We start from the raw sequence: 16,671 nt of genomic DNA, 5'->3' as shown, positions 1-16,671 counted from the left end.
CTAAGAAAAAAGTGTAATTGATTAGTAGCAGTTGATTCACATGGGGTTTTGGAAATCACTGGATTTCTTTAGAATGGAAACACTCAAATGCACGTATTTCCTAAGGTGGGAAGCCACTTTAGGTATAATACATACCACCACCAAGTTGCTTTTCTTCATTTCTGGCAGACTTGTATTCTCAAGCAAATTAAGAAAAGTTGCTAACAGCCCAAACAAGGGGGCTCAGCTGAGATGCAGGGGGTCTTTCTTGAAGACAGGAGACGCTAGCTTAGGAGGGTGAGGAGCCAACGTAGCGGCCCTGACTATCTCAACAGGACGGAGGAAATCTGGTGCTCTCTGAACTTGGGGGAATAGTAACAATCACAATAATAGTAATACTTTATTAAAGGCAGAAGTCTGTGAGTAGATTAGGAAAAAAGTTGTTTTAGTACTCATTTGACAAGGATGTGAAAAATCCTAGTCAAAGAAACATTAAGACTGAAAGCTGTTGTCTAATCTCACAAGTAACTAGAAACAAGTAAACCAAAGGGAGCAAGTGGAAGTTAAGAAAAAAATAAGCAATTGGGAGAAACGAAATAATAGGTAGATAAGACCAGGTTACATAAAAAAGAGATCCCGCTTTCCCAGAAAGAACTGTACAAAGACAGGAGACTAGAAGCTTCACTTGTTAATTTCTAGGGAGAACACTGGTCTGACTTTATACTTTTAGTATTAATTTCAGTCTACAAAAAATCCCTCCAAAATACAAGATTTCTCTATTTTCGTAATAAGAAAATCCAGAACATGTTTTTCACTCAATTTGCAATCAAAACACTTAAAATTTTTTGAATAAATTGACAAATATGTATTGTTAATCATTAATTTATTAACCCATAATGTACTTAAAATTATATTTTATTTAAAATATACTTTTTTTCATTTTCACATTTCAAGCAATTTATTCAAATTCTTTTTATACTTTTAGGACCTATGTATCTTTGTCATCATACAGCCATTCTCTGAGGTAGTTAATACCTATTTCCAGCACTCATCATCTTCTCTTCCATTTAAATTGTTTGAGATGCAGAACCTTATGAATATCAATACTGTTACTGGTTATTTTATCTGAAAATAACTTGTATGAGTTTATTTGAAGTTATTCTTTAATCTCTGGAGAGCTGAAAATTAGGACTATTCTTTAGTACAGAGAATAATAAATTTGAGTCCATAAAAAACACAATATATAGGGAAGCACAGGTGGTTCAGTGGTAGAATGCTCGCCTTTCATGCAGGAGACCCATTTGATTCCGGGACCACCCACCCAAAAAAATAAAAGCCAAAAAAAAACCCCACAATATATGTAAAGTCTTAAAAATCAATCAAGAACATGAAATTACTAATAAAGATTGAAGTGTAGCGCTCCAAGCTGCAGACCTTAAGCTTTAAGAAGCACAAAGAAGAGACATAATAGCTGGAATCAGGACTAATTTCCAGAGAACTTCTTAAATATACTTTTAACAAAGGCAAATATAGAAATGAACATGATGTCATAAAATTTTTGAATTTTTGACAAAGAGCAAACCACATTATTAGGAGGACTCGGAAATTAACCTTTAAGAGGCAATATCAATTTTAACTGTAAAATAGAAACTGGTATTGTGCTAACAACAAAACTACAGGGTCAGAGGGGTGCTGAAAGAAATCTGGTCCAATTATCTGTATAAAGCTACTAACATTTTGATAAGCTAGAAGCAGTAGTCTTACTGGGAAGAAGAACAAAAAAGAAAAGGAATGTCAAACATCAAGGAAAAAAAATGAAGAAGAAGGTATAGATGTCTCCAAAATTCACAGCTTATTCATAACCATAAAATCTTACTGAAGCCCAGACTCTTGATAAACATTTGGTTTTCCCTACAGTATATTAAACATTTTGTGTGTGTGTTGGGATATTCAATTTAAAAACCCCTAGTGGCCCAGGGTCTGGCACAGTTAACATTCTCCAAACCCCATGAGATAACTTATCCTCAGTCTAAGTGGCACTCAGTCTAAAGGACACTGAAATAGGCCAGAAAACAAAAGCCACTTCATCTGTCTTTAGATATTATTATTAAAGTCTCTTACCAATAGGATAAATAGCTCTGAGGGACAGAAATCAAACAGACATTTAAATTTCAACAAATCAAACTCCTCTAGAGAAAATAATGTGTTCAAAGTGCCCTAATCTTATTTATGATGGTTCTCATATTTGCTTTTCAGTCCTAAGCTTGGTATTAGGGTTTGTTAATTTTTGCTAGGATAGAAATTACTTCCAAATTCATTCATTAGAATTACATTTACAGTAAAGGCAATAAAAAAAAAGTATAATATTCACTGAAGTTTAAAATCTGTTTCAAAGAGCTATTTTCTTACCATATTGTACCAGGCACTAACAATATATTTCTCCTCCATCTCTCTCTGGCTCTTTGTTTTTTCATATTCTTTCTATAAAACAAGCACAGGTAAAGATACAAAATAATTCAATATCAGTAAAATACTTACAAGTAACTGTCCACATCCATGGATAAAATTTTTGTCTAATATAGCACAGTTCCTAGAGGATGGAGACTCAAAACATAAATATTTTACTGTATAGAACAGAAAACTACCTCTAACGAATGGAACAGTCGGTCTCGTTCCTGGAGTTGGTTTTTAAGAGCTTGTATTTCTGGTGCGGCTCCTTGATTCTGTTTAGGATCTAATGTACGAATAACCTGCAAAAAGCATTCAAAGAAAAATTTTAAAAACCTCAAACTTAAAAGGATATCATAACATCTGGGCGGTGTAATGGCGGCTCAGTGGCAGAATTCTGGCCTGTCATACCAGAGACCCAACACCCGTGTTTGATTCCCAGTGCCTGCCCATGTAAAAAAAAAAGATATCATAACATCTAAAGAAAAAGTTACTAAAAAAAAAATAATAATACCTGTGACAATCAAAGGCAATCTTACAAGGATCCTTTAAAATTTGAATGTATGATGACATAATATTCAATTCTTGCAACTTACTAAATAAAATAATCAGTTATAATAACCATTTCTGGCTTAAAATTATAATACTAAAGCAGACACCACAAACAGTTGTCTACTCTTTTTCTCTTTCTCCCTAACAGAGCTCTGATATGATTCAGGTAGCCATCTGTCTCTGAACAGGAGCTTATTTCAGGAAGTGGATCTTGACTGATTTAAGCCTCTCTTCTTTAGGCTTGGACAGTTGATGCAATTCTGGGCTGGCCAGCTAGAAGTATTCTGGAAAAGGTCTTTTTGTTCTTTCCCCCAACACTTTTACTAAGGAAATGTTCCAACCTATAAAAAACTTTAAAGAATAGAACAATAAAAACCCATTTACCCCTTTCTTATGCATTAAGTAGGTATCACCTTGTTACTCAAGATGTAAAGGAGCGGCTGGAGGGAACTGCCTGAAAATGTAGGGCTGTGTTCTAGTAGCCATGTTTCTTGAAGATGATTGAATAATGATAAAGCTTTCACAATGTGACTGTGTGATTGTGAAAACCTTGTGTCTGATGCTCCTTTAATCTACCTTGTCAACAGATGAGTAGAACATACGGAATAAAATTAAATAATAAGGGGAACAAATGTTAAAATAAATTTAGTTTGAAATGCTAGTGATCAATGAAAGAGAGAGGTAAGGGGTATGGTATGTATAATTTTTTTTCTGTTTTTGTTCTATTTCTTTTTATGTTATCTTTTATTTCTTTTTCTGCATTGATGCAAATGTTCTAAGAAATGATCTTGATGATGAATATGCAACTATGTGATGATATTGTGAATTACTGATTATATATGTAGAATGGAATGATCATATATTAAGAATGTTTGTGTTTCTTTGTTATAGTTTTTAAATTTAAATTAATTAAAAAAAAAACCCATTTACCCTTAAGCCAGATTTATGAATTGCCATACTGCACATTTTCTTCTCTCTTTCTCGCTGCACACACACATTTTGTTATGGGGACCATTTTAAAGTAATTTGAGGCCTTGTGACAATTCTTTCTTTTTTTTTTTGCACGGGCAGGCACCGGGAATCAAACCCGGGCCTCTAGCATGGCAGGTGAGAACTCTGCCACTAGCCACCATGACCTGCCCTCTTGTGACAATTAACCATTAAATATTTCAGCATTCATCTCCTTAGAATAAGGACATTCTCCTATATAATCATAATTCAATTATCTTTAAAGAAGACTAACAATTCTATAAAATCACTATTTGGTCCAAATTTATATTTATATCATTCCTAACATATCTTTTTTTTTTTCCTTTTTTCATGTTTCCTATTCTGTGAAATGCCCATTCACATCTTTTGTCAATATTTCTTTTTTGTTTCAAAAGCCTTTTATTGTATAGTATAACATATACACAAACCAAAGAAATAAAAAAGGAATAGTTTTCAAAGCACTCTTCAACAAGTGGTTACAGGACAGATCCCAGAGTTTGTTATGGGCTAGCATACGATCCTCTCATATCTTTCCTTCTATCTGTTACAGAATATAGGAGGCTGGAAGGCTTAAATACTCTTTTTTTCTCTTATTATATGATCATTCTGTTCTTGTTATATAATCAATAACACACACAGTCATCACATAGTTGTATATTCATCATCATGATCATTCCTTAGAACATCTGCATTGATTCAGAAAAAGCAATAAAAAGAAAACAGAAAAAAATTCATACATACTGTACCTCTTACCCCTCCCCCTTCATTAATCACCAGCATTCCAATCTACCAAATTTACTTTAACATTTGTTCCTCCTATTATTTATTTCTTTTTAATCCATATGTTTTACTTGTCCTTCAATAAGGTAGATGAAAGCAGCATCAGACACAAGGCTCTCACAACCACACAGTCACACTGTGACAGCCACATTATCACACAATTATTTTCAAGAAACTAGGCCACTGGACCACAGCTCCACATTTTCAGGCAGTTCCCTCAGTCTCTCCATTACACCTTAACTAAACAGGTGATATCTATTTAATGCGTAAGAATAACCTCCAGGATAACCTCTCGACTCTGTTTGGAATCTCTCAGCCATTGACACTTTATTTTGTCTCATTTTGCTCCTCCCCATTTTGGTCGAGAAGGTTTTCTCAATCCCTTGATGCTGAGTTCTAGCTCAATCTAGGATTTCTGGCCCACGTTGCCAGGAAGGTCCACACCCCTGGGAGTCATGTCCCATGGAGAGAGGGGGAGGGCAGTGAGTTTGCTTGTTGTGTTAGCTGAGAGAGAGAGGCCACATCTGATCAACAAAAGAGTTCTCAGGAGGTGACTCTTGGGCCTAATTTTAAGTAGGCTTAGCCTATCCTTTGCAGGATTAAGTTTCATAAACAAATCCCAAGATTGGAGGCTCAGCCTATTGCTCTGGCTGTCCCCACTGTGAGAGCATCAAGAATTCTCCACTTGGGGAAGCTGACTTTTCCCCCTTTCTCACCATTCCCCCTAGGGGACTCTGCAAATATTTCCCTATTCACTGTTCAAATCGCTCTGGTATTTATCTGGCATCAATCTGGATAAATCTACAAAATTTCATGTCCTATGCAAGGTTCCAAGTACTATGGTGTTCGATTAAGCTGTCCACATATGTTATATTAGGAAATGCACTAGTCAAAATATAAATTTTGTACTAAATAAACATTTTTTGCTTGTCTCACACATAGGTTAAAGTTTTAAAATATTAATTACCATCTATTTTCAACACCCTGCATTAATGTCATTCCTTTGTTCTTCCTCATGCAGAAGCATTTTTAAATTTGCACATTTAGTCACTATCATTATACACTCTTGGCACTCCCAGATTATACCATTTCAGTCTTTATGTCTATATTTCCTTCTGATTTCATTTGTGCCCCTAGGCCTCCGCCCTCTGTCATTCTCACATTCAGCTTCATTCAGTGTTCTAACATTACTGTATTACACTTAGGTAGTATTGTGCTATCCATTTCTGAATTTCTACAATCAGTCCTGTTGCACAATCTATATCCCTTCAGCTCCAATCACCTAATATCTACCCTATTTCTATCTCCTGATGGTCTCTGTTACCAACTAAAATTCCCTAAGTTCATTCGCTAATGTCAGTTCATATCAGTGAGACCATACAGAAACCATACTTTTGTTTCTGGCTAATCTCACTCAGCATAATGTCCTTAAGGTCCATCCATGTTGTTACATACTTCATAACTCTATTCTGTCTTACAACTCCATAATATGCCATTGCATGTATATACCACAGCTTGCTTAGCCACTTGTCTGTTGATGGACCTTTTGGCTGTTTCTATCTCTTGGCAATTGTAAATAATGCTGCTATAAACATTGGTGTGCAAATGTCCGCTTGTGTTCTTGTCCTCATGTCCTCTGAGTAGATACCTAGCAATGGTATTGCTGGATCATATGGCAATTCTATACTTAGCTTCCTGAGGAACCGCCACACTGCCTTCCACAGCAGTTGTACCATTCGACATTCCCACCAACAGTGGATAAGTGTGCCTCTTTCTCCACATCCTCTCCAGCACTTGTCATTTTCTGTTTTGTTGATAATGGCCATTCTGGTGGGTGTGAGATGATATTTCATTGTGGTTTTTGTTTGCATTTTCCTTATAGCCAGGGAAGCTGAGCATCTTTTAATGTGCTTTTGGCCATTTGTATTTCCTCTTCTGAGAAGAGTCTGTTCATGTCTTTTGCCAATTCTGTAACTGGGTTGTCTTTTTGTTGTTGAGTTGAACAATCTCTTTATATATTCTCAATACTAAATCTTTATCTGATATATCATTTCCAAATATTGTTTCCCATTGTGTAGACTGTTATTTCACTTTCTTGACGAAGATCTTTGATGCCCAAAAGAGTTTAATTTGAGGACTTCCCATTTATTTATTTATTTCTTCAATGTGCTTTAGGTGTAAGGTCTAGGAAACCTCCACCTATTATAAGATTGATAAGATATTTCCCTGCATTTTCTTCTAAAAGTTTTATTATTTTAGATCTAATGTTTAGGTCTTTGATCCATTTTGAGTTAATTTTTTATTAGGATGTGAGATATGGATCCTCTTTCATTCTTTTGCATGAGGATATCCAGTTTTCTAGGCACCATTTATTGAAGAGATTGTTCTGTCCCAGGTGAGTTGGCTTGACTGCCTTATCAAAGATCAATTATCCATAGATGAGAGGGTCTATATCTGAACACTCTATTCAATTTCATTGGTCGGTATATCTATCTTTATGCCAGTACCATGCTGTTTTGACCACTGCACCTTCACAGTATGCCTTAAAGTCAGGTAGTGTGAGGCCTCCGACTTCATTTTTCTTTCTCAGGATATTTTTAGCTATTCGGGGCATCCTGCCCCTCCAGATAAATTTGGTTATTGGTTTTTCTACTTCTGAAAAGTAAGTTTCTGAGATTTTAATTGGTATTGCATTGAATCTATAAATCAACTTAGGTAGAACTGACATTTTAATTATATTTAGTCTTCCAATCCATGAACACGGTATGCCTTTACATTTATTTAGGTCTTCTGTGATTTCTTTTGACAATTTCTTATAGTTTTCTTTGTGTAGGTCTTTTGTATCTTTAGTTAAATTTATTCCTAAATATTTTATTCTTTTGGTTGTAATTGTAAATGGAATTTTTTTCTTGATTTCCCCCTCAGATCGTTCATTACTAGTGTATAGAAACACAACAGATTTTTGAGTGTTGATCTTGTAACCTGCCACTTGGCTGCACTCATTTATTAGCTCTAGTGGTTTTGCTGTGGATATTTCAGGGTTTTCTATATAGTATCATATCATCGGCAAACATTGAGAGTTCTACTTCTTCCTTTCCAATTTTGATGCCTTGTATTTCTTTTTCTTGTCTAATTGCTCTGGCTAGAACTTCCACACAAGATTGAATAACAATGGTGATAGTGGACATCCTTGTCTTGTTCCTGATCTTAGGGGGAAAGTTTTCAGCTTTTCCCCACTGAAGATGATTTTAGTTGCTGGTTTTTCATATATTCCCTTTATTATGTTGAGAAAGTTTCCTTCTATTCCTAACCTTTGAAGTGTTTTCAATAAGAAAGGATGCTGAATTTTCTCAAGTGCTTTTTCTGCATCAATTGAGATGATCATGTGGTTTTTCTGCTTTGATTTGTTGCTATGGTGTATTACATTAATTGATTTTCTTATGTTGAAGCATCCTTGCATAGCTTGGATGAATCCTACTTGGTCATGGTTTTTTTAATGTGGTGCTGGATTCAATTTGCTAGAATTTTGTTGAGGATTTTTTGCATCTATATTCATTAGAGAGATTGGTCTATAAGTTTCTTTTCTTGTAATATCTTTGTCTGGCTTAGGTATGAGGGTGATGTTGGCTTCGTAGAATATGTTAGGTAGCTTTCTCTCCTCTTCCATTATTTTGAAGACTTCGAGCAGGATTGGTACTAATTCTTTCTTGAATGTTTGGTAGAATTCACATGTGAAGCCATCTGGTCCTGGACTTTTCTTTTTGGGGAGCTTCTTAATGACTGATTCAATTTTTTTTTACTTGTGATTGGTTTGTTGAGGTCGTCTATTTCTTCTTGAGTCAATGTTGGTTGTTCATGCCTTTCTAGGAGGCATGAGTTGTCCATTTCATCTACATTGTCTAGTTTATTAGCATAAAGTTGTTCATAGTACTCTTTCATTACTTCATTTCTGTGGGGTCAGTGGTTATGTCTCCTCTTCCATTTCTGAATTTATTCATTTGCATCCTCTCTCTTCTTCTTTTTGTCAACCTCGCTAAGGGTCCATCACTCTCATTGATTTTCTCATAGAACCAACTTCTGGTTTTCTTGATTGTTTTCATGTTCTTAATTTCATTTATTTCTGCTTTAATCTTTGTTATTTCTTTCCTTTGACTTGCTTTGGGGTTAGTTTGCTGTTCTTTCTCTAGTTCTTCCAAGTGGACAGTTAACTCCTCAGTTTTTTGCTCTTTCTTCTTTTTTTGATATAGGCATTTAGGCCAATAAATTTCCCTCTTAGCACTGCCTTTGCTGCATCCCATAAGTTCTGAAAAGTTGTGTTTTCATTTTCATTTGCCTCCAGATATTTACTGATTTCTCTTGTAATTTCTTCCTTGACCCACTGGTTGTTTAAGAGTGTGCTGTTGCGCCTCCATATATTTGTGAATTTTCTGGCACTCTGCCTATTATTGATTTCCAGCTTCATTTCTTTATGATCTGAGAAAGTGTTTTGCATGATTTTAATCTTTTTAAATTTATTGAGACTTGCTTTGTGACCCAGCATATGGTCTATCTTTGAGAATGATCCATGAGCACTTGAGAAAAAGGTGTATCCTGCTGTTGTGGGGTGTAATGTCCTATAAATGTCTGTTAAGTCTAGCTCATTTATTGTAATATTCAAATTCTCTGTTTCTTTATTGATCCTCTGTCTAGATGCTCTGTCCATTGATGAGAGTGGGGAATTGAAGTCTCCAACTACTATGGTAGATGTGTCTATTTCTCTTTTCAGTGTTTGCCACATCTATTTTGGAGGATTCTGGCTTGGTGCATAGATAGTTATGATTGTTATGTCTTCTTGTTGAATTGTTCCTTTTATTAAGACATAGCTTCCTTCTTTGCCTCTTTTAACTATTTTACATTTGTAGTCTAATTTGTTGGATATTAGTATAGCTACTCCTGCTCTTTTCTGATTGTTTTTTGCATGAATATATTTTCCCAACTTTTCACTTTCACCTTTGTTTATCCTTGGGTCTCAGATGTGTTTCCTGTAGACAGCATATAGATGGGTCCTGGTTTTTAATCCATTCTGCCAGTCTATGCCTTTTGATTGGGAAATTTAATCCATTAATATTTAGTGTTATTACTTTATGGACAGTATTTTCTTCTACCATTTTGCCTTTTGGATTTTATGTCATATCTAATTTTTTTTCTTTTTTACTTTTACTGATAGTCTTCATTTCTATACTCTTCTCCACACCTTTCTCTCCTGTCTTTTCGTATCTGTCTCTAGTGCTCTCGTTAGTATTTCTTGCAGAGCCAGTCTCTTGGTCACAAATTCTCTTAGTGAATTTTTGCCTGCAAATAAATGTTTTAATTCCCCCTCATTTTTAAAGGACAATTTTGGTGGACATAGAATTCTTGTTTGGCAGTTCTTCTCTTTTATTATCTTAAATGTATCATCCCACCATCTTCTCGCCTCCATGGTTTCTGCTGAGAAATCTATGCATAGTCTTATTGGGTTTCCATTGTATGTCATGGATAGTTTTTCTCTTGCTGCTTTCAAGATTTTCTCTTTCTCTTTGACATTTGACATTCTGATTAGTAACTGTCTTGGAGCATGTCTGTTTGGATCTATTCTGTTTGGGGTATGCTGCACTTCTGAGATCTGTAATTTAAAGTCTTTCATAAAAGAGTTGGGAAATTCTCAATGATAATTTCCTCCATTAGTTTTTCTCCTCCTTTTCTCCCTTCTCTTCTCCTTCTGGGACACCCACAACACGTATATTTGTGCGCTTCATGTTGTCATTCAATTCCCTGAGACCCTGCTCATATTTTTCCATTCTTTTCCCAACATTTTCTTTTGCTTGTGGATTTCAGATGTCCTCTCCTCCAGTTCACTAATCCTATCTTCTGCCTCTTGAAATCTGACATTGTAGATTTCCATTGTTTTCTTTCATCTCTTCAACTGTGCCTTTCATTTCCATAAGTTCTGTGATTTGTTTTTCAGACTTTTGATTTCTTCTTCTTGTTCATTCCTTGCCTTCTTTATATCCTCCCTCAATTCATTGATTTTATTTTTGATGAGGTTTTCCATGGCTGTTCGAACATTCTGAATTGTTTCAACTCCTGTATCTCATTTGAATTGTTGGTTTGTTCCTTTGACTGGGCCTGTTCTTCAATTTTCATAGTATGATTCATTATTTTTTTGCTGGTGTCCAGGCATTTAATTAATAAACTTTAATTAGTTTATTCTGGAGATTGTTTTCACTTTTTTTTTTCCTCTATGATTTTCCTGCAGGATGACTTTGTTGTCTGTCTGTTCTTTGACATTCAGTTCAGCATGTTCTAGTCCTCTAGCTTAGGTTTTGCTTAACAGATCAGAATTTTTCAGTTCTTGTTTTTTTGTTTCTTGCCCTGCCTGTATGGTGCCTTTCCCCCACCCCTTAGGAGGGTCTACTTAGTTATTATAGACCCCAGTCAGATTTTCCCAGACCAAACTGGTCTCTTCTCAGGAGGAAAGAGTCACCTGCATCAGTTTTCCTTGAAGGTGAGACCCAGCAGATTGAAAGTCTTTCCTATGAAGTCTCTGGACTTTGTGTTTTTCCTATCCTGCCCAGCATGTGGTGCTTTCCTGCCTGCGGGTCCCACCAGCATAAGGTGATGCGGTACCTTTAACTTCAGCAGACTCTCCCTGCTGTGGATGTGGTGAAGACAGGAGAGGTTGTACACTGGCTTTAATGGCTTCACTTTTCCAGACCCTGGGGTCTGATTCCTTGAGGGAGGTATTCCACCTGAGCTAGGCCTCACCCCTGTCCTGGGGAAGGCACAGGCTCCAGACAAGCTCTCAAACAAGCTCAATTCTGCCTATGCCTGCGGCAGTGGAGCCCAAGAATCCTTGCAGCTGGATCCAAAGAGTAAACAAGCCATAGAAACAGCCACAAAAGAAAAAAAGAAAAATCCCTTTTAGAGCAGCACCCCATTCCTCCGGTTTGCCAATCAAGAGCTTAAGTTGGTATGTCAACTCTGTGTATCTCCAGGTCCTATGTGCCCCCTCCTTTCCTGCAGGACCCAGACTTTTTCAGATCCAAAAAATACTTCTGTTTTTTTTTTTTTTTTTTTTTTTTTTTTTTACCTTTTTTCCTTTTCTGTCAGCCCTGTCCCCTCTGTGCTGGGGCAAAAATCAGCGACATCTGCTTTTACTTGAGGTTCGGCTGAGCTGGGGGCCTGTTTTTAGTAGTCAGAATTTGTTAATTAATTTCACATTTAGAGTTGTGTTGCACTCAACCCCTGCTGCTGGTGAAGTCCCTTTCCTTTCTCCTCTGGGAAGCAGACTGTGGGCGAGGGGCGCTGGCTGCCACGGCTTGGGGAACTCACAGTTCTGGGGGTTCTCGCAGCCAGTCCAGCTGGTCCAGACTGGGTACACCTGTGTCCAGTCACCGATGTGGCCCCAGCAGTTGTGTTATACTGTTCCTGGCTATTTACTAGCTGCTCTGGAGGACAAACTAAATCCTATACCTCGCTAAGCCGCCATCATGCCTTCAATCCCTAGCATATCTTTTATAACTGACCCCTGGCCCCTAATCCAGGATACAAAGGTTATATTTGACAGATAAGTCCCTTTGAACAGCTTCCTGTCCCCACTGCCTATTTTTGTTTTTCATGACATTGACTTTTCTGCTGGTTTTAAAGTGTTATATAACCCAGAAAAGCTGTATTATTTTTTCCTAATCCAATCTTGTGATAGCAGACCTATTGTTTAGCATGGGAACGTTTGATTAGGTTGTTTCCATGAAGATATGACCCACCCAATTGTGTGTGGGACTTCTGATTAGGTGGTTTCCATGGAGATTTATCTCTGCCCATTCAAGGTGGGTCTTAATCCACTTACCTGAGTCCTTTAAAAGGGAACAAGCTCAGAACCCACAACACTGAGAGAGACTTTGGAGATGCAAAGGAAAACACCCCTAGGGAAGCTGTTTGAAACTGGAAGCCAAAGGCTGCAGCCATGAGTCACATGCCTTCCCAGCTGACAGACGCATTCCGGACACCATCAGATGCCATCAGTATTTCTTGAATCAAGGTGTCTTCCTGGATGCCTTAGTTTGGACATTTTTATGGCCTTAGAACTTTAAACCTGTAACTTAAATCCTCTTAATAAATGCCAACCCATTTCTGGTATATTGCATTCCAGCAGCATGAGCCAACTAATATACTTTTATCCCTGTGTCAGTTTGAATCTGTCATGTACACCAAAAAAGCCAAGTTCTTTCATCCTTATTCAATGTTGCTGGGTGGGAGCTTTTTGATCGTTTCCATGGAGATGCGACTCACCAAATTGTGGGTGGTATCTTTTGATTAAATGGTTTCCATGGAGTTGTGTCTCCACTCATTCAAGATAGGGTTGCTTACTGGAGCCCTTTAAGAGGGAATCATTTGGAAAAAGCTTTAGAGCCACAACAGAGCCAAAATAACGGACAGAGTCCTGGGGAAGCCACTGAAGAGAAAGCTGGCACATCTTGCCATTTGTCTTTCCAGCTGAGAAGTTCTCAATATCATCAGCCTTCTTGAATCATGGTATATTGCATTCCAAGTCTGGATTTATCTGCTGGTTTCCTCAAGTTATTAAAGTTTTTCCAATAACCTCATTTTTGCTTTGAACTAGAGGTTAGGTACAGAGGTTTGATTAGATTCAGGTTAAATACTACTGGCAATAATACTCCATCACGAGGTATAAGATGTTCATTGCCCAACCATTAGTGTTGCTAATTTTGATTATTGTTTAGGGTGGTAACTACCAGTTATTTCCTTTGAAAAGATACATTTTCCTCTGGGTAATTAGTTAAGTAATCTGTATGGCGACCTGTTTTGATCATTGCCTCTATGTAAAAAGTTTTCTTTTGTTCCCTTGATTGTTCTCGGCACAAAAAAATCATTGTAAATACACTAGCTTTTTAGACTCCTGTGAGAAACATGATCAGAAAGTGGACTGAGAGGCTCACAAATTTATACTTACACTTTTGGCTTTCTCTAAGTATTTCTTATATCGTTCTTCCATTTGCTTCATTTCCTCTTCTTTCTTCCGTAAAGCTTCCTGTAATTCTTCAATTTTTAATGCTGTAGGTGTGACAGAGGAAAAATATCTATTTTTAGATTGGAAAAACCTTGAAAATATTTCAAATGACAATAATAAATAGTTAATAGCTTTGGGAGATTAGCTTTTGAAAACCAACTTTTTTTTTAAACAAAAGCTGTTCTTATAAATAAACAAAATCTCCAGTATGGAAGTACATAAATTTTAAAGTGAAACTATTCTACCCATACCTGCACACAAAAGAATGAATAAAGTCAAGTTACCTACAGATGTAAATACCAATAGAAGTAAAGGTTTAGCTGACTTAACTGTAATTACACAATGAAAATATCTGATTTTATAACATATTCATTAGCTTCCATAGTTAAGGAAAAACACATAACTATAACTAGAAATGTTAGGAATAGTATGCAGACTGTATACTTTTTCTGTAAATAAGGCAATTTTTTGAAATTGCTAGAACACGTAAAGGGGCCTAGTTTTAAAATTTATAATTGTATTACTATTAGGGTAACATATGGCTTACACAATTTAAAACAATGCTAATTAGAAAAACTCACAGCTGTTGTTAAATCTTGGCTCAAGATCTTCAATAATGGCTCTCTTCTTCTGCAATTCATTATTGGCTTCATGCAGCTTCTCTCTGTTATAAAAATTATAACACCGTGTCACCTACTACTGTATCTGCATTTCTTTCCACTTCAAATGAAAGGTCTAAGTTCTTTATTATTCAAATACACCTCCATAACAAATATACACTATTAAATTGATAAAAGACAACCAGTGTGAATTTTTTTGATTATTTAAATTAATTTTTAATTAAAAAAAACATGACAACAAACACAAACACTCTTAACATGATCATTCCATTCTACATATACAATCAGTAATATACCAATGTGAATTTAATATATTTTAATAAGGAAATTGCAAACATTTAAGTTACAACTTTGCAGAGTTTTACAATGCAAAATATTATAAAAAGGTGAAGTTCTGAAGAATTAGAAAGAAAACTACACACCAACAGAAAAGAATGAACAAATGATACATGTAACCACATGGATGGATCTTAGCAAATAATGAACAAATAATGAAATAAGGAACTCAGACACTAGGGTGTAATGCTGTGTGATTCCATTTATATGAAATGCAAAGTGGTAAAACTAATGAAAGGAAGAGAGATCAACATGGCAGCTAGAATGAGGACGTGACTGGCGGGGAAGAAAAACAGAATCCTGCTAGGGGGTTGCTAGAAATATTCTATATCTTGATCTAGGTTTCCTGTGTAGGTTGGTAAACATTCATCAAGCCGCATACTCAGGAATTTAGGAATTGTGTATTTTACTGTATATATAAGGTATAGTTCAATATAAAAGAAAAAGAATTAACAGAAAGTCTTGTTCCTGGTATTTGGGCAATATGTGTAGTTCATCTCATTAGTATGAGATGAAAAGGCTTGAAAAAATGGAAACTACAAATGAAATGTCTATTTCTGTTATTTTCTATGCCTACTTCTTTAATACATCTTTCTTTTTTTCACAAATACTTTTTTGACAGTGTGACATATAGTATATACACAAAAGAATACATGAAACATATAGGTACAATTTAAAGAAAAGGAAAAAAAAAAAGCCCAATCAATCACTACCAAGTTAATAAACAGACATTATTCTGTAAACTTAAAAGTCCATATTTGTTCCTATCCCCTTCTGAAAGGTAAAAAAAATTCTGAGTTCTGTTTTAATCATACTCATGATTTTCTTAATGGTTTTATAAAGATACCTACATAACACATTGCTTAATTCTGCCAATATTTACTTTATACATCAATAACCATACTGCATTTATTGTTCTGTGACTTGTATCTTTTAAATTCTTGAGAGTCATCTATGTTGATGTGTTAGCACCAGGTTACACATTTTCACTGGAGTATGGTGTAATATTGTTTGAATAAAACTCATTTCTATCTTTCATTTTACTATTGGTGGATGCCTGTACTGTTTCACCTTTTCTGTGATTACAAACAATGATGGTCTATATTTTCATCCACCTGTTTCCCAAACACATGGACAACCATATCTCTAGAAATCTAGAGTACGTACAGGGGAGTAAAACTTCTGGGCCACAGAATATGTGCCTGTTCAGTTTTACTAAGTAACATGGTATACACTCCTACCAGCAGCAGATGAGAGTTACCATTGTTCAACATCTTTGGCAATACTTAGTATGTCTGATTTTTAAATTTTTACCAATTTGCTGTTTGTAAAGTAGTCTCTCGTTGTAGTTTTAAATTTGTATGAGATTGAGCTACTTTTGAGACGTTTATGGCTCCATCCTAACAAATCCCTTCTGATAAAGAGTTTAACCGTGTAAATGACTGAAAACCAGAACAATGGTCAGGTGGTAGTTTTATGAAACAACTTACTCTATTTTTTGCAATAAAGGCATGGAATACAAAAAAAAGGCCAGAATTAAGTACTAAATTCTCATTCAAATTTTGGAAGGTAACATTTTGTCTTCTTCTAGCACATTAAGAAACTGCTCATTGTTGAGACTATGCCAGCAAATCTCAGTTGCTAGAAGTCTCATTTCTCCCAGATTAAACAAACAAAAATTTAGACAGTCTGAGGCAAACTATCAGTGTGTAGAATTTGTTTTAGAACAAGTGTAGATTATCTCTGTGGCACTACTGATGTTTGGTTTAGCAGAGGTCAACATTATAACACTAAAACAGGCTGTTAATTCATCGAAACCCTTCATTCAATGTTTGTAAAGAGAGTTTTACTAGAAAATGATGAAAGGAATTAAGGTTGCTACTGGGTGCAAGAAAAATTATGAAACATTCTTAACACTGT

The 16,671-nt window shown here is 35.8% G+C and overlaps 1 protein-coding gene and 1 long non-coding RNA gene across 4 annotated transcripts in view; one reads left to right on the top strand and one right to left on the bottom strand.

Moving 5' to 3' along the window:
• Nucleotides 1-16,671, bottom strand: part of HOOK3 (hook microtubule tethering protein 3) — a 176,191-nt gene that overhangs the window by 8,583 nt on the left and 150,937 nt on the right. For all 3 annotated transcript variants that reach the window (XM_077152641.1, XM_077152638.1, XM_077152639.1), the window contains 4 exons: nucleotides 14,377-14,459; nucleotides 13,739-13,839; nucleotides 2,625-2,729; nucleotides 2,389-2,460 (listed from right to left, as the gene is read on the bottom strand). In XM_077152641.1, coding sequence (XP_077008756.1) covers nucleotides 2,389-2,460; nucleotides 2,625-2,729; nucleotides 13,739-13,839; nucleotides 14,377-14,459 — 361 coding nt within the window. The remainder of the gene's footprint in view (nucleotides 1-2,388; nucleotides 2,461-2,624; nucleotides 2,730-13,738; nucleotides 13,840-14,376; nucleotides 14,460-16,671) is intronic.
• The window catches only part of LOC143677085 (uncharacterized), a 63,873-nt gene that overhangs the window by 30,842 nt on the left and 16,360 nt on the right, over nucleotides 1-16,671 (top strand). The window lies entirely within an intron of this gene.

Source organism: Tamandua tetradactyla, chromosome 3 (assembly GCF_023851605.1).
Source record: "Tamandua tetradactyla isolate mTamTet1 chromosome 3, mTamTet1.pri, whole genome shotgun sequence".
Lineage (NCBI taxonomy): Eukaryota > Metazoa > Chordata > Mammalia > Pilosa > Myrmecophagidae > Tamandua > Tamandua tetradactyla.
Note: the sequence above shows the minus strand (reverse complement) of the source record. Positions and strands in the feature narration are given on the sequence as shown.